Here is a 27,064-nt window from a genome sequence, read left to right as displayed (position 1 = left end):
GATGAGGCTGCAAGGATCGGAAAGATGACGTTGTTCTGGAACTGGCTAATTCATACAACGAAACAATGGGGTCAAATGGAACCCCAATGAAAGGCTTTAAGGTGCCCAAAGGCAGCCATCCCATCTTTCCAATGCAGACCCCGTTGGCGCATCTCCAGGAGAGTCAGAAAGCCACGTCAATCATCATCACGGTAACGGCCTGGGACTTTGCTCTGGGCTGGGGGCCCGGGCTCCCCTAGATCAGCCTCTCCAGCGCTGGCGGCGGCAGCCGGCTCCACATTTCCACCAGGGCGCCCTCCTTTTCCTGGAGGCTCGGGCTGTAGGATCCCTGCGTCGCCCTTTTCTTGGCGGCTATGACAGAAGCCACCACTCCCAGAAAGAGGATCAACAGCAAGGCTAGAGTCACTGCGCCAATCGCCGTGAAAACGTCCGAGATCAAGCCATCTGCCAGCTGGAAGGATCGAAATAATTGAGGTATAAATTATCGAGCAAGACAAGTGTTGAGGGCACCAGGAGGACTTGCCCTGGAATGAAAACCCACCGAGCCCCTGGCTACCGCTCGGTGCTGTGCCGAGGCCTGGGTGCTGCGGGAAACCCAGACTTGCTTATTCCCAGAGCGTGTGAAAACCACCCGCGCCTGCAGCGAAGGGCACCGGCCGGCCAATGCGGCGCGTGGAGCGCCCACTGAAGCCACTCGATGTCTTCAGCCACAGTCGCTTTTGTAAAACATTTCTACCCCCATTGGAACCTATGATTCAGTCGCTCTCCTCCAGTGCCAGAAGTTCCGACTGGGGACTCAAGGAGTGGTTGTTTTCCAGGCTTTTGTTGGGAAAGGAAGCAAATTAAATTAGTGGGCATCGTGGGAAAGATCGGGGGGTCAGGGGTTCGCAGTCTCCACAGTCACCACTTTGATTTGGATTCACTGTGACAAGGGAATGGTTGTGAAAACACAGGAGTTGAAGGCGGAACCTGAATCTTTAGGAAGGGAGAAGCCAGGCTTTCAGGGGTGCTACGTGCACATAGTGGTTAGCAGCTTGTGGACTCCAATGTCTGCCAAGCACGTCTTAGCAAGTCGGAGCTCTGGGAGCTCCTGTCCTCTGCTGTGTGAGGACCCCCATGCAGTGCCCACTCATCGTGCCCTTGTGTGCAACAGGACAGAAAGCTGCCCTCTCTGCGCCATCCTCAAAAGTGTGAGCCCTCTCTTTCCAGGTGACGGTGGGTAGCATGACATATGACAGGCATTGCTATTTGAATTTCTAGGGTTCAAAGACAGTCCTCTGGCAGTGTAAAGTCAGGAGCAAGCCCTTCTACCTCTGCATTTGGCTTTCTTTGTTGCCCCTCTTCTCGACTTCTTTTTTCCCAAACTGCAACAATGGAAACATCCTAGGGAATGCTGAAGATCCTTGCTAGCCGCGTTTCCCCTCCCTGTCTTGGTTCGAACTAATCAATATACAATTAAAATAATACTGGGGTTTCTTCCTAACGGTGTCTTGGGGTTTACTTCCGATGGAACTCGCTCAAATGTGACTTGTTAGTTTGCTTGTGCATTCAACACCATTGACTAACCTTTTTCTAAGTGCTGTGTACTGAGGTCAGCTATGAAGATAGAAGACCAATCAAAGTTTGCAATTTGGAGCTGAGATTGGGGGGGTGAAAGACACGTGCATTAACAAAGAATCATAAAGCACTGGAGGTATTTCCTAAACTAAATGTACTGGGTTGTAGGTGAAGTAAAATGGAAAGGACATTATTATAACAGTTCTTTGAAGGATGCCTGGACATTTAAATCTTTCAAGTAGAAGATTCAAATTGGATGAAATAATTTGAAATTAAAACGGGAAGGGGAGATAAAATTACTTAAGAGTTGGGGAAAGAGTAAAACATCGAGTGTGGCCAAAGATAGTGTCCATAAATGCAAATGTTTGAGTTGGAAATGTTTGAAGAGTTGATGAGAACTAAAGCGATAAAGTAACCTTGTTAAGAAACTTAAATGCCACATTAAAATTTGGATACATTCCTGAAGTCAGTGGGGAACTAGGGGAGCTTTTTAGGCAAGAACACGATGTGACCAGATCTGTGTTTTATTAATTTGGCTCTGGTCATGGGGTGGAGGATGGGTGGGAGTGGAGAAGCTGGAGGCAAGGAAAACAAACTTATTTTATTAGTCATGATCTCTCTCTAAATTTGACAACAGAGTAAGAATTGAAGGGCTGGTGGAGGGAGGGGAGAGGGAGGTGATAGAGATGAAGTCCCCCCTTGATGGACTGCAATGCAATACACAGAGGCAGCAGCCAGCTTGAATAGAAAGACAATGAATCCAGATTGGGGAAAGCTAATTTTAGATTCCTAATGAATAATTGCACCCTGGTAGTGGGAGAGTGGGTGGGTGACAAGGTGATGCTCTGCTACCTGAAAGGTCCAAACCCATCAGCCTCTCTGTGGGAGAAAGACATGGCAATCTTCTTACCTAAAGATTCCCGCCTCGAACCCCCTGTGGATCTGTTTGACTCTGTCTCAGCTCTGAAAGGACTTAAGAGCACTGAGTAATGCGGGGAGAGAGTGTGGGATAGGTACGCTTCCTTCTCCACAATCAAGTCACTGTGAAAAATTCTGGGTCAAAACAAAAGTTTCTTCCTCTAGGTACTGGAGCTGTTTGAATAAAGTTTATAGGATTTCAGAGAATTCCGTACTTTCTGAGAAACAAAACAACACCAGTTACCACAACTAAAGGAGGAGCTCTTCAGTCAAACCGTGTGGCCATCCTTCTGTGAGTAAACACATGGTTATTATCCAATTACAAGAAGCATCAAATCATGTATTAATGTAAGTATGGGCTGGGGGTGGGAGGGGACCCAAAACAAAGGGAATCATAGGCTGGACTCATAACAGGTATAGCCCAAGACAGGGCCTTAAAAAGGCACAATCAAAAGACACAGCGTGCCAGGCACTTCTTAGCAAACTCAAGTTCTGTCCGTCTCTAGGCTGTTCCTGTTAGGCGCCTAGTTGATGGCCCTGAGCATTCGCTGGAATGTGACCAGGGAAAACCCTGGTGTTATCTGAGGATTACTACGTAATGCTCAGACTGGTTCCTAATGGATCCTGCTTTAATCCAATCAGCTCTGTCGTCGATAGGCATAAAGCAAGGTGCTCTGGTGGTTACACATTTTGCGGCAAACTATTGGGTCAGGGCCTCAAACGCAGGTGCTCCCAGGGGGAAAGATGGGACCCATAAATATTTAAAGGATCGGACACCCCAAGGCGCAGTTCTATTCTGCCCTAAGGTCGCTGTGAGCCAGATTGACTCGCTGGCAGCGAGGGAAAGGAGTGAGTGACTGGATTCCTGAATGAGTGAGCCGGGAGTGTCCAGGCAAAGAGAGAAATCCTTTGGTTTGCCTCTGTTTCCTGAACTTTCCTGGGCCCTTGGGAGACTGGTTCTCCTGGGGAAGCTAAGGCAACATGGGCACTATCATTTGGTACATTTCACTCTTCGTTTTACTGGGTGGAACCCACGAGGGAAAGGGTATCACCGACAGACGCCAGTCTGTACAGAACTCTAATCCGGTGCAACAGGCTGGTGGTCTCTGTCCATCCTGCGACTGCCCAGGAGGCAGGCCCCTTGAGCTATGTTGCTGGTTATTCCCAGAAATGGGACAAAAGTGAAAGGGCAGGTTCACTGCTGTCATTCCTGGCGCTGTGATGTGGTGGCACGGCTCTGCCACTTAGGCATCTCATCACCGCGCTGAGATTCATTTTCATCACGTATAAATCTAGATACGAGTAGCTTTTTCAAAGAATGGAAATTCATGAAACTAAACGAATGGGAAATATACAAAGTGAAATCTATAGTAAGCTCCCAACACATAATAATATTACCAACAAAAGCCATTGCCGCTGAGTTGGTTCTGATTCAGAGACTTGATAGGATGGAATTTAACCATCCCATGGGGTTTCCCTTTAGCCCTCGTGCTAAGTGCAAGGTCAGCAGTTCGAAACCGTCAGTCGCTGTGTGGGAGAAAGATGGGGCTTTCTATTCCCACAAAGAGTTCAGTCTGGGAAACTCGCGGGGGTGGTTCTACCCTGTCGGAATCATCTGGATGGCAGTACGTTGGGCTTGGGTTTGCAAGGCCATCATCGTTTCAGACGCATCATGCCACACCTTTCTACTTCGGAGAGGCTGATGGCTTCAAACCACTGACCTGCTGGGTAAGGAGCTGAGCACTTACCCACTGAATTACTAATGCTCCTTCCTAAAAAGAGGAAAGCCACCAACCTGCCACGTACTGCTGGTCGCAGTAAGGGCTGCGCAGCTAAGTGCGGCGCTGGTGCGTCAGCTCCGTCAGATGAGGGCCCTTGCTCTGGTAAAGACTCGCAGCCTTTACAGGGTTGCTGTGAGTTGAATCAATTCTATGGCAATATTAAAATATATATGTTATGTATCATTATCCCTAATGCTATTCACTTATAATAAGATAAACTGGAACTCCCTTAGGACCTTGCAGTGTGAGCAGGCAAACCCCCCTACACACCTACTGTTGCAATACAAAGCCCCAGGTAACATCTGTTGGTGAACTTGACCCCTAGCTACATCAAGCAAGGCATGTCATTACGCTCTGGAATAAAGCCAAATGAGGAGGGGTTGGAAATCGTCTGTAGCAGGCCTCATGCTTTTGAATTCCCTTGGTTGAAAGGCCTCCCTCCTCCCCCCTCGGCTGTCCTTTAGCTGGCTTAAAATATACGGACTCAGAAGGGATCTTTTGATGGTTGAAAGTGCTGTGATACATGAACCTGCAAGGGTGGGGACTGTCCTGAAAACCAGAGCGAATCGAAGGCCGGCCTGCTGGGGTGGGCTGCGCTATTTGGGGTAAGCATTCTTTCTGAAAACAAAGGCTCCAAATTGATTGCAAATATGATGTAAAATTATTTTTAAAGAAATGACTTGTGCCCAAACTATCCAGTTTCATCACATCTTTGAAAGTGTATTTTATATGTCCTTCACTTGAACTATGATTACTTTGAGCTCTTTCTCTGCGGGATAAACAAAAACGCTTCGCTTCTGTTTCCCCCGAGGAAGGTCCATTGGGAAACACTGGTACGGTTGCGTCTATATATGACCAAGGTAAGGCCACCCTACGGCATTCTGTGGCGAAATTGCCAGAGCTTATTTTAAATAAGGTTTGAAAATCTTTTCTCATCTGGGTACTGTATGGTGACCTATGTTCTAATAATACACTAGTTTTTTAAAACATTTTTTAATTCCAGGAAAGGGATCTCATTGTGTGTGTGTGTGTGTGTGTGTGTGTGTGTATGTGTGTGTGATGTGGAGTGATCTTAAGGGACCCTGGAAACAGCATTCTGCTCAGACGGGAATATGGGTCCGAATCCAGTTCTGCCTCCTTTGCAGTGCCCATACCTCTCTGCTGCTTCCTCATGGGCACCATGGGGAGGCTGCTGCTGTTCTGGGTTTCTGAGTTCGACTCACAGTGACAGCATGTGATGGAAGCAGCCAGCCTCAAATGGGTGTGTATGAACTGTCTGTGCAGTGTTTGATCAGAAATATATTATGTGTATAAAAGTCTTCCTGTAGTTAGTTGTAACAATAAAAACATTTTTTTCATAATAAGCCCAGTATGTTAGGCTGGGTTTTTAGAGAAACAAGCCCAGTGATGCTCATCTGTGTATAAGAAAGAGCTTTAGATCAGACATAGTTATATATCAAGAAAGATTTTCTGGACAGTTGTGTTTATGGGAGCAGACAGTCAGCTATTTCTCTTGCCGTGCCAAGGGGTGGTTTTGAACCTCTAACCGTTGGGTTAGCAGCCAAGTGTTTAACTGTCATGCCACCCGGGCTCCCTACAATGGGATATAACCCCGATCTCTTAGTACTTCTCTGAGGACTGCTGCTTTCACACGTAGGAAGACCTTCTGGGGGTGCCTAGTCATAGAGTGAGCATTCCATCCATGGCTATTCCTGATACCTTTATGGCCCCAGTCCCCTTGCTCAGTTTGGGTTTCAGAAGTCCTACCATTTACCACTTACTCTCATGAAACTTCAGTGGTGAAGGCCCAGCTTGATAATGAGGTGGGCCATCCCATTATCAACCAATGGAGCCACTAAGGTTGGATCCACAAGAGTCTATACTCACCGGCCTGTGACCTTTCTGCTTCCTGGTGCGTAAGTCTACTGCACTGGCATGTGGCTGTATAAGTCTGAATGGACAAGTATCCAACTTAAAAACTTGAGTTGGACTGGGCTTGGATGCTTTCTTGATCTGCAATTATTTCTTTATATAAAATGCTTTCTTATACGTAATTGAGTGTCACTGGATTGTTTCACTAGAAAACCCAGTCGAGTATACTGGCCTTATTATGAAAAGTCTTTTTATTGTTATAACCAGCTACAGGATTGTTTTATAAAAATAATACATTTCTGATGATACATTGCTCAGACAGTTGATACGGACTCATGTGGCCTCACTCATTTGGATGGTGTCGCTTGGTGTGGTCCACGCTTCCCTCTTTTAGGGACATCACTGTCACCACCTCACTGAAAGGACTCGGGGCTGCCAGAGGTTGTGCAACGTGGTTCCATCAGGAGCCACCGTTCCCTCCCTAGCTGGTTGCTGAACGGTTCATCTGACTCGGAAAATACAAAATGAGCTGCATGTCTGGAAAGTGAGAGAGAGAGAGAGAGAGAGAGAGAGAATTCTCTCTTTAGCATCAGGATCTGGCTGTCATAATATTTAGGGCTGATGACAGGCTTCAGAAGAATGTGAAAATAATAAACACATCAGAAGTTTCCCTGAAAAAAAATAGGAAGATTAGAGGATTTCATGGGAAATGTGAGCTCACATTTCCAAAGAAAAGGAGGTGGAAACATTAAAGCTTTGCTTTAAATCCAGGAAAGGAAAAACCACCCACACAGCCCCTGCCGCCACCGCCGCCACCATTCTCCCCGTTCTTGGGGGAGCCAGCGCCAGCGAGGGGAGGACACGCATGACAAGGCCATCGAGGGCAGAGCAGTTCTATGGTCATTATCTCTTCAACGACTGAAATTCTGCAAGTACACTGCTTGGCCTGTCTTCCGTGGTACCTTGGGGTGGCCTTAAACTTTCAACCTATTGTTTATGCTGATCGTGTTAAACACTGGCACCACTAGGTCTAAGCTGGTTGGTTGATGTATAGATTAAGAGATTGATTAATTAATTGATCTATCTATCTATCTAGCCAGCTACTATCTATTTACCTATCTATTTTATGTAAAACCAGCAGAAACATTTCTGTGATTTAAAACACCAGCCACTAAAACATGATTAGCATCTCTGGTCTCACCAAAGTATACACGTGAAAAACATGCACTGGCAATGTCATGTGACAGATCATTTTACAACAACAATTAAAGTGACAATAGCCAGCTTGGGGGTTAAAAACTGGCTTCTGGCAAACATTGTATTGGGGCAAACAACTTCAAGCACTTCTGGAACTTTGTGGTGTAACCATTAGGTAGAAAGACAAGTGCTGACAATGTAAGAAGGGACATAACGGTGTCGGTGTGGGTCTGAGCATCCCAGGTTGTATTCCAGCATCAACAGGTGCGTTTAGAAATGAGCCTGTGGTGCGTGTGTTCCTTCAGTGTTATATTAGCAGACATGAACACCGTGATGCATTGGTAGGAGAATTGGTATCAATGGAAGAATCACATTAAATGTGTTGTCCTTTTATAAAGCTTTTTAAAATGTTTATCTTCCCTCTGTATATACACAACAAAATAAAGAAAATCCTTTTACTCTCCCTGCACCCCTCCCAAAGAATAGTGAGAGGCAAATCTTCCACATAGAAGACCCAGGAAAGCAGTTCTTGAGTATTGTCGCAAGTAGATCCTCAGTTTGATGGATGGTGAAAACTTCCCACACTGACCTGAATCCTTGATCTGTGACTTAGCAGTGGACAGCCAGAAAGAAGCGTTTCCTTAGTAAATTGAATAAGTGCCAGGATTCTGTTTCTGCAATGAATATTGCCACAACAGTCAATTTTCAACCATAAATACACTGTCTGCTTTACAGGTAAAAGGCAGGGGGAGGGGTGGCAGGGAAGATAAGGTTATGAAAAGCTAAAAGAGAGGACTTAGAATTATCTGACCCAATGAGGGGCCAACCAAGGCCAGATGCTCCTTTGACCAAATGAAAGGCTTACAATGTGGTGATCTCAGGGCCACCCTGCCTGTCACTCTGAGCAGCACACAGACAGCAGGGGGCAGAGGAGGGAGCTGCATGCCCAGTATTATTTTTTCATTGGCACCCTTTCATCTCTTCTTCAGGCTTCTCTGCTTCTCCCCACAAACACAGCAGCTCTGCTGGGGTGCCTAAGAACAACACAATGGGGAGGCCAGGCCCCCCGCCAAGGGAATCCAACATAAATTCTTTCTCATCAGTTCTCACTGAGTGATTGCAACTCTCTATATTTATATGGATTGGGGCTTGTCACCGTGGCCTGGGAATGGAGAAGGTGGGCTGAGATGTGACAGGTCAGGGAAGCCAGTCCTGGAAGGAAGTATTTATCCCAGGACCCTTCCATCTCAAGCCAGTCCAGCCGGGGAGGGGCTGCGTCAAAAAGCTATGAGTCAGAATCTCAGTGGCAGTGAGTTTGGTTTGGATTGTCTCTCAACAATGTCAATCATTGTGATTGGTTCCCCCTCCTCCCAACTCTTCCCTTACTCTCCTGGTATCACTACTCCCATTATTGGTCCTGAGGGGGTTATCTGTCCTGGATTCCCTGTGTTTTGAGCTCTTATCTGTACCTGTGTACATGCTCTGGTCTAGCCAGATTTGTAAGGTAGAAGTGGGGTCATGATAGTAGGGATGGTGGGTGGGGGGAAGCCTTAAAGAACTAGAGGAAAGTCATGTGTTTAGTCTCTGCTATACTGCAGAGAGAAGTGGGTAAAGGGAGTCAGAGGTCAGTGTAAGACATGAAAAATAATAATTTATAAATTATCAAGGGTTCATGGGGAAGGGAGAGTGGGGGAGGGAGGAAAAATGAGGAGCTGATACCAAGGGCTCAATTAGAAAGAAAATGTTTTGAAAAGGATGATGGTGACATATGGACAGATTTGTCTGACACAATGGATGGATGGATGGATGGATGGATGGATGGATGGATGGATGGATGGATGGTGATTAGAGCTGTAAGAGCCCTTAATGGGAAAAAAAATTGTTGGCTCTTGTCTCTCTCCTTCCAACAGAATCAAAGCCTCTTTACAAATTCACGGCCTCTGATAGGGATGGAGTCCCCATTATGTAAGGTGTGGCAAGTACCCCTGGAAACAATCAAAGATGTGGGGAAATTCATTTGAAGCTTAGTAAGCCTGCCCAAGAAAGACAGCGCTTACCTTGCTGTCTCATTGTTGTCAGCGCTCAGACTTTCTTTTCCTCTCCTCCTTTCTTTCTCTGTTCTAGAAAACAGTGGCTGCGGGCGGAAGAGCCAGAGTGTGGTTTCTACAGCACCACCAGGTGCTCACACATGGAGTTGGACAATCTTGACTCCTTTCATCCCCTCCATGTCTTCTTGCCCTCTCCACTCATAACCAAGTCCCCTGTCTTTATGCTCAGATGCTCTCCTTTAGCATGGACATACTCATAACCTTGGCTTTGACACTGTATGTCAAATGTCAAGTTATATGACCTGAGGAGCCCTCATGACACCAACAGCCAAGTGCTCAGCTCCTAAGCTAAAGATTGGTGGATTGCGCTCACCCAGCGGCTTTCTGGAAGAGACACCTGGTGACCTCCTCCTGCATAAATATTACAGCCGAGAAAACCCGATGGGGCAGCTCTGTCCTCACCACGGCTCAGCAGGAGTCAAGAACGGATTCAACTGACCCAACAACCACTGCAATCTTGCACCTGCATAACGAACCCACCCTCTAGCTATTCTCTCTTCCTCTGCAGTCTCCGTCCTAAGCCAGCACTCCTTCCAAAGACCCAAGGAAACAGAAAGAATGACCGTGCTTCCTTGGCTCCGACCCCGGCGAAAGCCACTCGATCAAACTTAACCATATCCGGTCTAAAATGTTTGTTGTAAAAACCAAAGTCCTCAATAAGTTCCCATTTCCTAGGGTGGGTTCCCCTCAGGAATAGTCCACTCAACTCTTTCTTTTGTTCGTCCGTTCGTTCTTTCTTTCTTCTTCTAATTCTAATTCTGTATTCCATATCTATCCATCTATTTATTTATTTTAATCATTTTATCGGGGGCTCATACAACTCTTATCACAATCCATCCATACATCCATTGTGTCAGGCACATTTGTACATTTGTTGCCACTATCATTCTCAAAACATTTGCTTTTCTGTTTGGGCCCTTGGTATCAGCTCCTCATTTCCCCCTCCCTCCCATTCCCTCCTCCCTCATAAATCCTTGATAATTTATAAATTATTATATTGTCAAATCTTACACTGTCCAACATCTCCCTTCACCCACTCTTCTGTTGTCCACCCCCAGGGTGGGGGTTATATGTAGATCCTTATAATAGGTTCCCCCTTTCCACCCCACCTTCCTGGTATCACCACTCACAGCTCTAGTCCTAAAGAGATCATCTGTCCTGGATTCCCTGTGTTTCCAGTTCCTATCTGTACCAGTTCACATCCTCTGCTCTAGCCAGATTTGTAAGGTAGAATTGGGATCATGATAGTGGGGTGGGGGGAAGGGAGGAAGCTTTTAGGAACTAGAGGGGAGTTGTATGTTTCATCATCGCTACACTGCACGCTGACTGGCTCATCCCCTCCCTCCAATCCTTCTGTAAGGGGATGTCCAGTTGCCTACATATGGGTCTTGGGTCCCCAATCTACACTTCCCCTCATTCACAATGATTTGATTTTATGTTCTTTGATGCCTGATACCTGATCCCTTCGACACCTCGTGATCACACAGGCTGGTATGCTTCTTCCATGTGGGCTTTGTTGTTTCTGAGCTAGATGGCTGCTTGTTTACCTTCAAGCCTTTAATATCCTAGATATTATATCTTTTGATAGCCGGGCTCCATCAGTGTTCTTCACCACATTTGCGTATGCACCAATACCCTATTTCTAGCAAGAATAATTATGTGTATCAGCCATCGAGTGAACTGGAATCAGCTCCTATTGATACCTTCTTTATCAGAAAACAGGTCCTCCATTCTGTCCTATTTTTCCTTTCCTTTTTGTAACAAAGTTCAAAGTCTGCAATCCAGACTATTTGAAGGAGAATTTAACGTCAGGATTGGAGGCAGGTTTCTTAACAACGTGTGATTGACAGATGACACAGCCTTGCTTGCTGAATGTGAAGAGGACCGGAGGCACTTGCTGATGAAGATGAAAGATTATACCATTCAGTATGGAGTACACACCTCAATGCATAGAAAACAAATTTCTCACAACTGGACCCATAGGCAATATCATGATAAGTGAAGAAAAGATTGTGATCGCCAAGGATTCTATTTTATTTGGACACCTGATCAATGTTCATGAAAACAGCAAATGATGTTTTGGGGAAATCTGCTTAAAAAAGGCCTCTTTAATGTGTTCAAAAGCAAAGATGTGCCCTTGAAGAATGAGGTGCTTCTGAGCCAAGACACGGTATTTTTACCCATCTTATATGCAATTGAAAGCTGGAAAGTGAATAAAGGCCAAGGAAGAACGTATTTGAATTATGGGGTTGGCAAAGAATATTGACTATCCCATGGACCCCCAGAAGAATGAGCAAAACCCTCTCAGAAGAAATACGTTCAGAATGTAAGAGCGGGAGACAACATAAGAAGACCTCATCTCCCTTTGGAGCCGTTATCAAGAGCAACCACTCCCTGGAGGAGGGCGCCATGCTTGCTGGAGTCAGTGACAAAGAGGAGGACACTCGCTGAGGTGGACTGACACAGCAGCTGCAACCATCGGCTCACACATCGAATGGGAGGGTGCACATCACTCTGCCCTGGGGTCTCTGGGAGTCAGGACGGACTGGATGGCACCTCAGTGCAACACAGCTCAATCTTCATCTGCACTTTTCATAACCCACCCCTCCCGGAAACCCACCCAGTTCTACCCCTCCCCTGGAGGATGCAAAGCGCATACGGGAGCTAGAATGAGGGCTGCTAGGCGCTGAGTGTGCAGGGAAGCCTGCCATTCCTCTCGCGGGTTCGGCCAACATCTACCCTCCCTCACAGCTTAGGGGGATGAAGATCCATATCGTTCAGAGCATCCTAATAACTCAAAGTGCAGTGCTTTGCGCAAAGTGGGATCATCAAGTGTTATTGACTCACACGTGTGATGCTCATTGCACGGTTGGAGGCATTACTAAATTCTTCTCAGTTCTATGAAGAAATTTCATCTAGGCTTGAAATTTAATGGGGGTGAAGCTACTGCATTCATTCATTCAAATGTTTATGGAGTGTGTTCCTAGCGTCAGGTTAAGTGCAGGAGGAGTGGGATTAATAGGCATAGTCATCCTCTTGAAAACATTCACCATATAGTCGTGGGGCCGCAGGGTGCCTCAGGCATTCACAATTACAGGGGAGAGGCGAGCTCAAGTGGCATGGAAGGAGAAAGCAGGGTGCGCCTCAGGACATCCCTTCAGCTTTTCAGAAGGAAGTGGCCAGGAAGAGAAGGTGGAGGAAAGTGGGTGCTCCAGACAGAAGGCAGCACCATGATGCAGTTGATTTAAGGTGACAGGTGGCATGTCCACGCTGTTTCTGGCACATTCTCTGCTTGTCTACTATTATGAACTGAATTGTGTTTTCCTTCAAAGATTTGTTGAACTTCTAGCTCCTGGTACCGGTGAACACGACCATGCTTGGAAACAGAATCTTTGAAAGACTCTATCAGTTAAGCTAGCGCGAGGTGGTGCTAATCCAATGTGAATGGTGTCCTGTACAGAAGGAGACAAGATTGGACAAACATGCAAGACAGACGCAGGTGAAGAACTGCAAGACAGGTGACACAGTGAAGGACGTTCTTGCCTCCCGCTTTCAGAGAGATTTGAGCCTGCTGACACTGTTCAGAGTAATAGCCTGTGCACACGCGCGCGCGCACACACACACACACACACACACACACACAGCCCTGACTCGTGGCAACCCTATGGACTGGGTAGAACGGCCTCCGTGGGTTTCTGAGGCTGTAAATCTATATGGGAGCAGACAGGCTCATTTTGCTCCCCAAGGGTGGCTGGCGGTTTCAAACTGTTGATTTTGTGGTCAGCAGCCCAACATGTAACCCACGATGCCAATAGGGCTCTGCTCCAGCCCCCCCCCCCCCCACTTATTCTGTTACAGAACCTCTGGGAACTAAGCCACCTGGGTGTCTGTGGAAAGCTACGGAAGGAGAGGACACAGAACTGGGGGCAGGTCTCCCTTTGCCAGGGTCGCGCCGAGACACCTGGGGCGTGGACCTCATCTAGAGGCCATCTCTGCAGGAAGGTCCTGGCCAGAACCACATGAGCAATGCTACGTAGAGTATCTGTTGGTTATTTCCCAGCACCCGTGGCCTATACCACGTACTTGAAGCTCATTAGCCTCAGTGTTAGTTCTCTGTGTAAAGATAAGTGCTGTTCCTTTTTTGAGAGCAAACGCAGCCTCCCGCCCCCCCCCCCCCCCCAAATCATGCAGTCGAGTTTCCCACATTTGGGGAAATCACAGGGGTCAGCACATCCGGAGTGCAGTGGATAAGCTTCGCCCTGGGAAAACCACCTTCGAGATCATGGTATCTCCCCTGACAGCTAAGTATGTGCTGTTAACATGCACGATATGTCTTATGAAATAGGACATCTGCTCTGTAATTTGGACAATGTCCAAACACCTGTATCCACAGGTGTGGCACTCCGCGGGCTCACTGGTTAGGGGCTGTATGACCTGGGCACCTCAGGTGAACACTCAGCAGTTGCCCTCAGCGGCTGCTGCCTCCTCTGCTCAGTCAGCCGCAGGGCAGACCTCGCCGGCCATGAGAGCCTGTTCGGGGACAGACAGTGCTGGCCTGGGCACTGAGGGTATCAGCTATCACTCCTCCACATCGTCTTTGGAACACTGGTTGAATTTCTGGCAGCTCTTTGTCGATGTACTCCTTCAACTTTTATTGAATGATCTCCAGCAAAAATGTATTTGCATGTGATATTAATGATATTGTTGGATAGTTTCTGTGTTCGGTTGAGTCACCTTTCTGTGCATTGGCTATAAATATGGGTCTCCTTCAGTGAGCAGGTAGCTGTCTTTTAGAGTTCTTGGCAAATATGAATGAGTGCTCCAGAGCTTCATCAGCTTGTTGAAATAATTCCATTGGTATTACCTCAATTCCTGGAGCCTTTCTTTTTTTTTTTTGCTAATGCTTCCATGCAGCTTGGACTTCTTCATTCAGTGTTATTGGTGTGTGATCGTGTGCTACTTCTTGAAATGGTTGAATGTCAACCATTTAACCCAAAGGCTACAACCGCATGACAACAAAGCATTGCACCGGCTTCCAACCAATTGCAGGAGCCAAGGGGAGCCCAGGGTTGGGCGTGTGGACCTAGGCCTCCACCCCAGCAGCCTGATCAGCTTCCAGGTCCTTGCAGAAGTGGGGCTCTGTCTCAAAACTTACGAAAAATGTCTGGTATCCTGGCCCTCAGACACTTGAGTGCCCAGGCCCATGGACAGCCCTGTGGTCAGAGGTTTCTGTAAAGACTTTCAGAGCTGCGCCTCTAGATAGGAATATAGTCTCCTAACCACCTGGAGTTTGCAGGGTCAAAAATGATTAGCGTTTCCTTATACTCTCTCTGCTGTAATATGCAGATTTTAGAAGGGGATTGATACCTTGGTTAGTTGTTTTTCTATTTAAATTCCAAAGCAAAAGAATTCTCAGTGGCAAAAGAGTGACAAGAGCAGAGGAACAGCTCGAGATGAAAAGATACACAAAAGCCACAGCCACTGACAACCTAATGCAATGGATTGGGCCCCAACTTGTCCCAAACAAACAAAAAAATAATAAAGAACGTTATTGGGACAAATGGAAATTGAGATAATATGTTAGTGTTGTTGTCAGCTGTCATCAAGTCAGTTCTGATTCAGAGACCCCCGTGACAGAGCTGTATGGCTGTCTGGGTGACAATCTTTGTGGAAGCAGACCGCAAAGTCTTCTTCCCACAGAGCTGATGGCAGTGGGGGGATACAAGCAACCCGCTTTTCTTTAGCCATGAGCCTGCCAAATATCAGTATTCAATATCTTGAGTATTGCTGTAGCATCGTGACTGTAGAAATAAGTCCTTTCCCATGGGTCTACTTGCTGAAATATTTAATAGCACAACGTTATCGGGTCTGAGACCTACTCTCTAAGGATTCAGCAAAAAGAAAATCACTTTATAGCTAGAGATGAAGCAATAACGGCAAAGTATTTTAAAAGTTGGTGAAGGGAATGCATCTGCTCTTTGTACTATTGTTGTCTGTTTTAACAAATTATGTTGGTGAAACAATTATAATAATAAATAAGTAAATAAATACTAAAATATTTCCTCCGTGCCACAAATTACAAATCTTGTTTCTTCCACACTCCCTTCTCCAGCAAGCCCAGACCCTGCTGATTCATTTCTTCACTATATTTTCATTATTGCTCGCATTGTTGCTATAATCTCCCCTCGCAGACACTATAGTACCCATGGTCACACTGGATGTCAGTCCCTCATGTATATAGCCTGCACCTCCCCTTGCTAGTGCCTAGCACGGCGCCAGGCACACAGTGGGTGTTAAGAGACCTACTGGCTCCAACACACAACGTGAAAGCTGTCTCTTGGCTCCTTTCTCACGCAGATGTCTAAGCCTTTTTCCTTCCAATTTTCTTCAGCTGGTCAAAAGCTGCTACTAATTCATTCTCACGCAGTGCAGGGAAATGAGCCCGGGATCCCTGACATTTTTCTGGCTTATCACATAACCCTTCAACGAGGGTAATCTAGTCTGTGTCATCGTATTTATTGCTCCCAAATCAAAACCAGTTGCCAAAGTAATGAAGGCCTATTGGTCTGTGTTGACTTAATCCATGTCAGAGGAGCGTTAGCAGCATATAAGGATAATTTGACCAGCCAAAGGAAAAGTCATAAAAATGATCAAAAAGCCAATAGATATGCTAAGAACACCAAGTTTCTATTACTCAGGATTTATGGCGAACTTATCAGAAGATTATTTGGCCTAAGTCTACATCCAAAGAAGTCCCTCAGTAACTCTGCAAAGATTCCAGCCTTTGGGGTGAGGGTGGGGGCTAGTGTAACCTCCTATAATGAAATACCCTGGTCACCCCTAACTTGCAGCACATGTAGTTTAATTCTCAACAGTTGTGAGGAGACTGCAGTAAATCCAGCTTTTGAATAACCAGGCGCACTTATCCCTCAGACCTGCGTTGAATTACCAGTGCAGGAAGGAAGGCCAACTGCATCGCTCTTTCTGCCATACCTGCTAAGTGTTGATTAATCAAATGGAGCTTAAATGCCGGACATACCCCAGATGGTAGCTGTGCCAGCTCCTGCTGTGTCTCAGCAGAAGTTCACGCCAAGTTCCACCGAGCTCTGCCACTTCATGTCAGCTGTGCCCCAGGCCCCACTCTGGAGGTTGCCTTCTGGACCAGCCTCAAATTGGCTTCCCCTGGCGTGGTGATAAAGGGTGGCATCAGGTCAGCCGTGTAATATAGATGACTTTCACGTGGGCAACTTGCCACCGAAGTCATCGTTTATGTCATCTATCGGGCCACTTCCTCCGTCCTTATCTCAAAAAGCAAACACAGACAATGAAACCCTTCCTCTGAGGTGGTTTGCTGCCGAATGCTGTGCCCTGCTTCTTCTCTTAAACAATCACAAGTGGCGATTTCTATTGTCACTGCCAGTTTACGTCCCATTATCAGTTTCCGAGTCTGTTGAGTTGAAGACAGAAGACACACAGGCTTTCATGAGAACCCTCCCACTCTACAGCTTCCCCTCTTCAGAGCAGCTGGAGACTGTCCAAAAAGGTAAGTTGCCCCAACACAGAAAGGATGATCAGGCCCAAAGGGAGCGCTAAGCTTGGTGCAACACAAAGGTATCTTAGCACCAGCAAAAATAGACTTCCATTAAAAAAACAACCACCCATTGTTAAGCATGATTAAAATGGTCTTTAGTTCTTTAGTTGTAGAATTCCAGGATTCTTCTGAAAGCTAAGCTTTCAAATTCCCAATAAACCACTTGGTAAAAAACTATAGGTTCTCTCTCTCTCTCTCTCTCTCTCTCTCTCTCTCTCTCTCTCTCTCTCTCTCTCTCACACACACACACACACACACACACATTTTATTTACCATCTCCCTAAAGGACCAAGAACACAATCAGAGAAAAGGATGCCGGAGGGGTCTAAATCACTCTCAGAGGGGACACACATCTATCCTAACAGCATTTCCCTATCTATCCAAAAGAAATTATGCTCCACTAGAATGGCTCTATCTCTACATACAAACCCAGCGCAGCAAGCAACGGTCTATATAAAATCAGCTCAGACAGTAAAACTAAAATGCCGAAACATTTGAAGGGGCAGGTCTGTGCAAACAGTCATCATGATAGTCAAAACATGTGGATCTGCTGGTGACATAATGAGTTAGGCGATCCTGGTTCAAGAGAGGGTGGAGCACAGGGTACCCAGGGCTCTGCGCCTGGACGATAAATGACCGAATGGACAAACAGCACGGCGACTCCTGTCTGCCACTGACGACTCGGAGCAGTCCTACCACAATACAATGAAAGTCACATTCCCTGCTGTCGACACAGCTCTGGAACCTTGTGGAGAAACAGGAAGAGAAGCAGCCAGAAATGCTGGATTATATTTTAGCTCGACACTCTGCTGCCTGTAGTTCCCAAATAGAGGCTCTTTTCCACATTATCCTGGTCGATGACTGCATTTTCTCAGCCTCAGTGTCAAACTGACAATGTAATTGTTTACTTTTTTTTCTTTCTAATTTTGAAGTGATTGTGAAAAAACTGTCTCCCTCCTAGCTTCAACACTATGGGATGGGAATCTTGCCCTCTCAATCCCCAAAGAATCAGAACATGAGAATTCAGTCTAAATCCAGCTTCCTCGATGCTGTGGCATGATCTACACCCTCTTCTCTTTCCCATAACCGAGAATAACCCTCACCTCCCCCACCTTGCTTTCCTATGTCCTTTGGGTCTATAACTTTTCTACTCGATCATCATTTAGGTTGTTTGTCCTCAGGGATGTGCCTGTGTTGGGAGCCAGAGGAAGAAAATCAAGATTAGTCACCAGGCTTCAAAAATCCTCCCCAATCCTGTTTATGGGGATTGATGCCAATTCCCCGCCGTGCTCTGCGTCCTGTTCTTTCCAGGGTCATTCCGTTTTGAGCAGCACAGATGAAACCACAGCCGCAGGATTTTCAGTGCTGCGAGGAGACGCATTTGCATTCCACTGACAGCCCCGGGTGTCAAAGGAAGACATCTGTCGCGAATTAGCACCACGGGCAGTAGCTGCACCATCGACGGGAGACAGGGAGCCACAGCCGCGCTCAACTCCCCACGCGCCCGCTTTGAGCAGAAACCACGCGTTCTTAAAAGGCAGTTCTATGAAGTGCTTCTTAGAAGTTGAGCCCCTACTGGATGTTTCTAATTTTTCCTTTTACTAAGATTTGTTCGCTGTTATCAATATATCCACATTTGTGGTAAATAACTAAAGGCAATATAACGTCTGCCATTTCAATAATCTCCACGGGTGCCGTTCCGTGACATCACAGGTCCATTACGTTGCTCAACCGTCACTAGGGACCGTCGCTGAACTTGATCTCCCTTCTGGGCAGACGCCGTTCCTGGTGTCGGGAACCAAGAACACATCGACTTTCCATCTTACAGAGACCTCTTGGTCTCTGTATGTGCCTGGAGTTTTGCATGCCACTTCTTAATCTTCACAACAGCCTCATGATCTAGAGATTACTGCCCTTATTTAAGAGACAATTTAACGCAATTTGTTTAAAGTACCGTAACCCAGCAAGTAAGCAGCAAACCTGTAATGCAAGCATGTCAGAGCCAGCACAACTGCACGGTCGCACGCGTTGGTAGAGCACTGGACAGGGACAACCCCACCCCACCCTGTACGTTCAGCAGTGCGCCCCTGTTGGACATATGTGCATGCCGGGCGAAGAGGAATGGCTGTTCCATGCTTCAGGTCGCTCATGATGCACAGTGCTTATGTAACCAGCCATATCTCCCTGCTCACAGAGGTTTGTTTCATTTTTTTATGACTTTGCATGAGAGAGTAAACTTCCATGAAGCAGGCTAATGGGTGGCAGGATTTGCCTGTGAGGGTCTAGTAAGGTGCTTAGCACACAGTAGGTATCTGGGAGGTAAACTATGCCCACAAACACTGCCAGCACACACACTGAAAAATTCATCATGAAAACAAAGAAACGGACCTAGCATTCACAACTTCCAGTCCTATGCTTTTAACACCCCAGCGGGCTATCAAGAAATAAAACAACTAAACAACGTGGAAAATTCTCCAGGGTTGTTGCTTGTGTAGAACCGCCATGTGCTACCCTGCAGTTTTAACACCATGTTGTCAGGCGATGATTAAGAAGGTAACTGTTTTAGGGCTTCACAGTGTCAGGAAACAAGGCATCAAGGCAACAGCTCCCTTTTTAGGTGTCGCACTTCGATTGCAGCCATGTACTGCTTCCAACTGTAAACACTGACAGCGAAGGCAAGAGGAGCGCTTCTTCATTGGCTGGGCGCTGCCTGAGCTCAGCAGATTATTACATGACACTCTGACATTATTTGCTGAGATGTAGATAATTGTAGTTCTTGTTAACGAGTTTCCAGGAAGTTTTTACTCCATCAGCAGGTTCTTGAATCAATGCCTAGATTAGGTATGACTAACATCAGCACAATTTGACTTTGATAGAAAGTTTGAAATTTATGCATAATTAAAATTTGTACTTCCATTGAAGACTTTCCAAGTAAGAGTGTCTAATCCTTTTGGATGACAGAGCATGCATACGCAATTCCCCCAAACGCATGGGTTCCTTTGGCCTGGCTGCCTGAAGCAGTCCACTGTCTTATTAGGACTCATGGGAAGGGAGACATTCATGTTTCACTCACTGCTAAAGGGTTTCCGTTTTCTAAGAGCATGGGATCAGCACAGAGCTGTTTTGATATATTCCTTTTGTGACATGAAGTCTCAAAACCATCGTAAGGGAGGTCCCAGTTCCTTGTAACTGTAATGTAAAATAAAATGGCCTGTACATAATGGTTATGAAAACATGTACACATAATCATGATATGTAAATGATACACATAGTGTTTATAATGTCATAACTCCAGTAGGTGTCAGTTGATACAGCTAATGGTGTAAAAATCTCTAAAATGCAGGCAAGTTGTCTCGTTGCATAAGGACATTGCTGCTTCTGGAATTTCGGATACAATCGAAGTTCCTCTAGAATACCATGTACAGTGTCCACGAAGATAGCACTGTGTGTGTAAGACATAAAGCAATCTGCTCCTTTCCTTGATAAGAGCTTTTTTTTGGTAAGAAAAATTCCAATTGTCCTACTTACTCTGTGCTATAGCTCACCACCACTGTGTCAATGCCAACACCATGTGGCTCGATAGAACTGCCCCTGTCTGGTTCCTGGATTGTAACTTTCACAGGTAGAGAGCCTCATCTTTCGCCTGAGGAGCAATTGGTCAAATTCACATTTTTTGGCATGCCACATTTTTGTCTTAACATATTTTTTCAAGACCTATGTTTGGAAAGCTATGTTCAAGCAAAAAATACCATCTCTTTCTCCTTTGCCAACTGCCGAGGTCACAGCGCAGTGAAGGTGGTTAGAGTTTCAATAGCACTGTAAAACATGCAGCGCCCCTCAACATGAATGATGGGCAGCCCTCAGTACACCCAGGGACACTCGGGCTACTCCTCCAGTGGACGAGAAGGTTCGGCAGATCCATGCATCTGGACCTCACTTGGAACCAAGAAAACTTGGAAGAATCATGTTAGTATGGTTGCAATGTGTGGTCAATGGATGAGTAACCCGGTGAGCAAGTCCCTAGAGGAAAACTGATCAAAAGATGGTGTTTCTGTCCCTCCTTACTGTAGCCAACACTGCTGTGTGAGTCAGTATACAAGACACGGTCTGCTCTCCCTGCCAGTGCTTGTCATGTGAACAGACCGCCGAGCCATGCTCAGCCGGACGCAGTTCAACTTTATGGCCCTCATGGTGCAGTCACAGCTCTCTACACCCCACTACTCCTCTCTCAACGAATTCCACTTTCTCCTTCTAAGGAGCAGCTCCCCAGTCCTGACCGGAGCAATGGAAAAACACCACCCCTTCTGTTTTTAAGGAGGAAGACTAATAAGGCTCTCTGGTGACACTGACTCACCTCACCTCACAGGTGAACGTGAGTCTCATCATTACTCAGGGTTTGGCAAATAAGCTTTTACATTGAGGTGCTTATATTGACTTCTGGAATTCAAGGCAGAACAAAACAATAACAATAAAAAACAAACCCAAAGACACCCCCCCCCATGTCGTGTTCCAGTTGATTCTGACTCCGGGCTGCCAGTGTCAGCCTAAAGTGCTCCCCGGGATTCCCAGAGCTATCCATCTTCAAGGAAGCCGCCTGCTCCTCCTGCTTGAGGCAGGTGAGTGCTGAACAGCGGGCCACCGGTGCTCCTTTCTATAGAGCAAGAGTGCTGTTTGGGTAATTAAAGGGCCATGTCCTCATACCAGCCAAATACACATACCCTTTAACCTCAAGAAACGGCAAATTAGAATAATTTACATACAGCCAGCTGTGCCTATCTTTTGCATTTGCAAACCTAAATGGTGAAAACAGTCGGACCCTGGATGACACAGGCCAGACAGGTCTCACCATCTCTGTCCTCAGCGCGTTCCTTACTTGCGCCCACAGGGGAGGGGTCTGCTCTTCCCATGGGGTCCCTATGGGGCAATGGCCGTGAGATTTGAGAGTTTGCGACTGTAAAATGCAACTGATATTCTGTGCATAGATGACTAGGATCGAATGAGGAGGTACATGCGAAAGCTCTCCATCGTGACGGCAACGAACTATGAGGAGAGATAGCTCTTGGCAGGAGAAGCAGCAGGAGAAAACCCTGGTCATTGGCGCCAGAGCTTTGGTGTTTCCTGTGTGCTAGGCCGTCCTTTGGGCAGTGAAGGGCCCACGTTCTCATGACCTTCTGCACTTCCTGGCTTCTGAAGCTACGAGGATAAGTTTAAAAAAAAAGTTGAGACAAAACAAGGAATCTGTGTTTAAAAAATACATCAAAATGTGAAGCTATGTTTCTTGACATATTCCCCACCAACACCTCTATACTTCTGAAGTTTGTGTTGCCAACTCTCTAATTCAGCAGTTCTCAACCTGTGGGTCGTGACCCCTTTGTGGAGGCGAACGACCCTTTCACAGGGGTCACCTCAGATCATTGGAAAACATATATTTCTGACGGTCTTAGGAACCGAGACACCGCTCCTCTATCCGTCTCCAGGACGGTCCACCCACATGCAGATACACCTACCCATGAACACCCGGAGTGAAGACTGTTACCCAAGCCACACCGTGCTTCAAGACAACATTTCATTTATTTGTCATTAGACATAAATATTTCACAATATATAATTACTTATTGTTTCTATGATGAATCACTACGTGTTAATAATGTTCAATTTGTAGCAATGAAAATACATCCTGCCTATCCCATATTTACACAATGATCCATATGAGTAGCAAAACGTCAGTGATGAAGGAGCAACGGAAATCTTTTTATGGTCGGGGGTCACCACAACACCAGGAACTGTGTGAAGAGTGGCGGCGTTAGGAAGGCTTAAACCCCCACCCCCACCCCCGCTCTGATCTTTACTGGAGCAGCCCTGGTGCACGGTGATCCACAAGGTCAGTAGTTCAAAGCCACAAGCCCCTCTGGAGAAAGACGGGGCATCCTACTCGCAGGGGCGGTTCTGCCCTGCTCTAACCTCTGGATGGGTTGGCAACGCGCGGTGGCAGCGAGTTTGCAGGAGTGTTAATCCGCGGGACGCAGTTTGAGCTCCTCGTTTTATGACCCTTGCAAGGGCAGCTTTGCCTGGCTCCGGCTGTGTGTGGCTGTTCTGTGAGTTTGCAGAAGGAAAGAAGGCTGAAAGGGGCGAGCTGTCCGGGGGTGGGCAAGGTTTCCCAAAGACGCGCTCCTTGCAGAATGAGCGTGTACATCGTCATGATGGGACAAACAAAAACCACACAACCGCACAAACCACAAACCCTTCCTCTTGCCGTTTTCCAGACCCATGTCTCGCTGACGCAGTTTTCACTTTTCTGAAAACTTTCCTGAAAAGCTCCTGCGCTCACTTCCCAAGGTCAAGTCTCTACTTGGAGCTGTTTCCCCACCCTCCCTTCTTCAGCAATCCCAGACCTTGCTGATTCATTTCTTTCAAGGTAGGACGCTCTGCCCTGTCTGTCTGTCTCTTCTTTCGGAGCCTGCTCCCCTCCTGGTCTTGCCCTGGAAATCCCCCCTCGCACCAAGCCGTATTTGAATTCCTACCTTGCTTTTTCCCACTACCATAAATTAGGAGTTAATTGTGTGGGGTCCGACTTGTACGTTCTTTTTTCACTATGACAAGAGTCTGCATAACTCTAAGTTGCTATTGTGGGAACTGTAGGCTTCCCTGATGGCTCTCCCCTCGCCCTACGCCCCCCGCTCCATCTGACATCCCGGGGAGCCTGGCCTGGGAGGATTCACTCCCCGCCTTTATTTTCGGGGCTCTGAGGAAGCCACTATCTCATGGTAGGGGGCTCCCAAAAGGGGGCCCCTGGGAGTTCTGGCTCACAGGGTCTCCAGGTGAGTAAGTGTCCACCTCCAGGCAAGCAGCTCCCAGGGAGGGAGGATGGATTGGCAGCGAAGAGCCGGAGCGGCCTTTTGGACCACTCTTTAGCTGCGACCACATTTGGAAGGGGAGCACTTTTGAAACTGTCTCTGGCAGGCTTCCTTGACAACCGGGTTTGTGAAAAACTGTCAGCTCTGCTCCGACTCCTGGCGCTCTTGGGGCAAAGACAAGCCATCTCCACGCTTGTCCTACGGTGGGCTTTTCTCCCGGTGCATTCCTCTGACTCTCCTGCCTGTACTGCCCCCATCGCACCCCTCCCTCTAACACCCCCCATCCCGCCCCCCCCCCACCCCGCCCACCAACAACCCCCTGTCTTCAGGTATCACTGGTAGTTCCTCAGCGTATTTCCATTCCCATTGCTTAGGGCCTCATCACAATCGGTCTGATGCTTAGTCTCTTTTTTGGGCCAGTGCCACGACTCTCCTTCCTCCTCTGTCTCTCCAAGGCTTGGTCAGCTGTCCCTGGGGAAGGCTGTTTCCTGGGTGGTTCCTTTTCTATGCTCAGAAGACAAGGCCATGGTAGGGCCCTGGTTAAAGTACTGTTAACAGAAAGGTTGATGTGTTCCACTCACCAGGCCATCTCAAGGAAAAAGTGACCTCTGCTTCTGGAAAGATGGACAACCGTGAAGACCCTCTGGGGGTGGTTTCACCCTGCTCTATTGGTCAGGATGTACTGGTTGGTGGTGCTGGTAGGGGGGTCAGGGGACCCGAAGAACACTTAACACTGATTGGTAATTAGCCAATATCAAAATTCAGTTACACAAAGAACATCGAAAACCAACCAAGACAAAGGATCATTATAAACAGGATGCTGGGTTTATCCTGTTAACATAACTTGGGCATTCTGACCTGTCTTTTCTGGCAGGCACAACATTTTTGTGAATTAATTTCTTTAGTGACAAATTATGTAAATGAACATTTTGTGAAAAACTCACATTTTCCCCCCAGAAAACTGAGCAGTCTGTCCAATATAAGTCGGCAAACAAAACTGAGCTGAACTCATAGGAGCTCTAGGTGGGGTTTCCCAGGCGACCCACCTTTACAGGAGTGGGCGGCCTCAACTTTCGCCTGCAGCACTGCTGCTGGGTTGGAACGCCACGTTTGCAGTTAGCCCTTCAACGCTGATCCCACAGGACCAGAAGGGCTGCCTTTTGTTTCGCCAACTAACTCCTATTTATCCTGAAACACCACGATTTTTCAGCACGGACGACTCATTCAGGCTTGCATGTGTTCCTTCAGCAAGGATTGACACATCTATTCTGTGCCAGGCCAAATTCACTGAAGCTGTAAAGATAAGTAACAGAGATGGGGTGGGGTAGCAAGGCAGGCAAAGGCTATTGCAGTGTGCATAATTGGTAATGTATACTCACTAGTATTTCAACTAGCTTGAAATCAAGTTAGAATAACTCCGTTTCAAATCAGGAAACGTATGTCGGGGTGGTATCCTCTCACCATACTTGCTCGCGGTGTATGCTGAGCAAATCACCAGAGGAGCAGGATAATGTGCAGAAGAATGTGCGTCAGGAGCGGAGGAAGGCTCATTAACCACCTGTCATATGTAGAGGACACAACTTTGCTTGCTTAACAAGAAAGGGAAGTGAACCACTTACTGATGAAGATCAAGGATGGGAGCTTTTGCTATGGGTTCTGACCCAGTGTAAAGAAGACCAAGATCCTCACATCTGGACCAATAAGAATATTGTGATCAATTGGGAAACGTTTGAAGTTGCCAGGGATTGCTGTGTCTTACATGGAGCCACATCCAATGCTCATGAAAGCAGCAGGCAAGAGACGAAAAGATGTATTAGATAAATTTGCTGTACAAGACCTCTTTGGAGTATTGAAAAGCAAGAATGGTACTTTGAGGACTAAGGTGCGCCTGACCCAATCCACGGTAGGTAGTTTCCATTACATCATATGCATGTGAAAGTTGGATATCGAATAAGAAAGACTGTGAAGAACCGATGCATTTGGATTGTGGGGCTGGGGAAGACCACGGAAACTGTCATGGACTGCTGAAAGGACAAACAAATCCATCTTGGAAGAAGTGCTTCCAGCGTACTCCTTGGAAGCAAGGACTGCAAGGCTTTGTCTCACATCCGTGGGCATATTGTCAGGAGAGGCCAGTCCCTGGAGAAGACATCATGTTTGGTAAAGGAGAGAGATAGCAAAAAAGAGGAAGAGCCATTTGACAAGGTGGATTGACAGGGTGGGAGCAATAGTGGGTTTAGACGTCAAAACAATCATGAGGACGGCGAAGGGCTAAGCTAGGTTTCATTCTGTTGTGCACAGGGTCGCTATGGGTGGAAATTGACTGACTGGCACCCAATAACAACATACTCACTAGGACTTTGTGTTCTTCTTAGTAAAATAAAAAGATTAATGGTGTCTGATGCTGGAGAATTTTATGAAAAATAATTAACACAATGTACATAATGACCTTAGCATATTGCCTAGCTGAAGAGGCATCATGTCACAAATATTAGCCATTTCTAGAGTTACTGTTAAGTGCTATTATGGAGGCCCTAGATGATTCAAGCAGTTATGAGGCTGATTGATACCCAAATGTTTGGAGGTTCTAGTCCGCCCAGCAGTGCCTTGAAAGAAAGAGGCGGCAACCTTCTTTGAAAATGCAGCCATTGAGGATGTTATGGAGCAGCTCCGCTGAAACACACGGGATGCACTGAAACCAGTTTGACGGCGGTACGGGAGCAGGAAGAACACTGATTGGGTGGGGCTAAGAGGTCAAGAAAGGCTTCCTTGGCAAGCCATTTATCTGGGTAGGCAAAGAAGAACGGAATGGGAATTGAAGGCCCAGAGAGTGCTGGGTGGGCGGCATGCCTTTAAATTCCCTGCTCTTCAAAGTCGTGACGTGGTTTCTTCACTTGGAGGTGCACCAAAAGGACTGAGATTTTAGCAATTCAGCCATACTAATCTCACTTTGAAAGCACTCCCCAACAATCGAAAGTTATGGACACTATGACACCCTGTCTATTCTTGCATCACATAACACTCTCTAAAAGCAAAGGGGAAGTTCGATGGGAGGAGTCCGGAGAACCGCTCTAATGGCGTTGCCGGCACACTGGTGACAGGTGACAAGGTTACAGATGAGACCTCCTGTTGTTTTAACCATCTATAGCATTATTTATTTATTTTAAAATCATTTTATTGGGGCTC

General features: G+C 46.7%; 1 protein-coding gene and 1 non-coding gene across 2 annotated transcripts in view; both read right to left on the bottom strand.

Annotated features, from left to right (window-relative positions):
• Window positions 1–235: 235 nt before the first annotated feature.
• CRB1 (crumbs cell polarity complex component 1) overlaps window positions 236–27,064 on the bottom strand; it is a 218,993-nt gene continuing 192,164 nt past the window's right edge. Inside the window, 1 exon segment of the mRNA XM_075541873.1 lies at window positions 236–444. Coding sequence (XP_075397988.1) covers window positions 236–444 — 209 coding nt within the window.
• LOC142438011 (U1 spliceosomal RNA) lies at window positions 13,576–13,742 on the bottom strand. Its single transcript, XR_012782498.1, has one exon. It is a non-coding gene; the product is annotated as a U1 spliceosomal RNA (small nuclear RNA).

Source organism: Tenrec ecaudatus, chromosome 1, assembly GCF_050624435.1.
Source record: "Tenrec ecaudatus isolate mTenEca1 chromosome 1, mTenEca1.hap1, whole genome shotgun sequence".
Classification (NCBI taxonomy): domain Eukaryota; kingdom Metazoa; phylum Chordata; class Mammalia; order Afrosoricida; family Tenrecidae; genus Tenrec; species Tenrec ecaudatus.
This window is presented reverse-complemented; position numbering and strand designations above follow the sequence as displayed.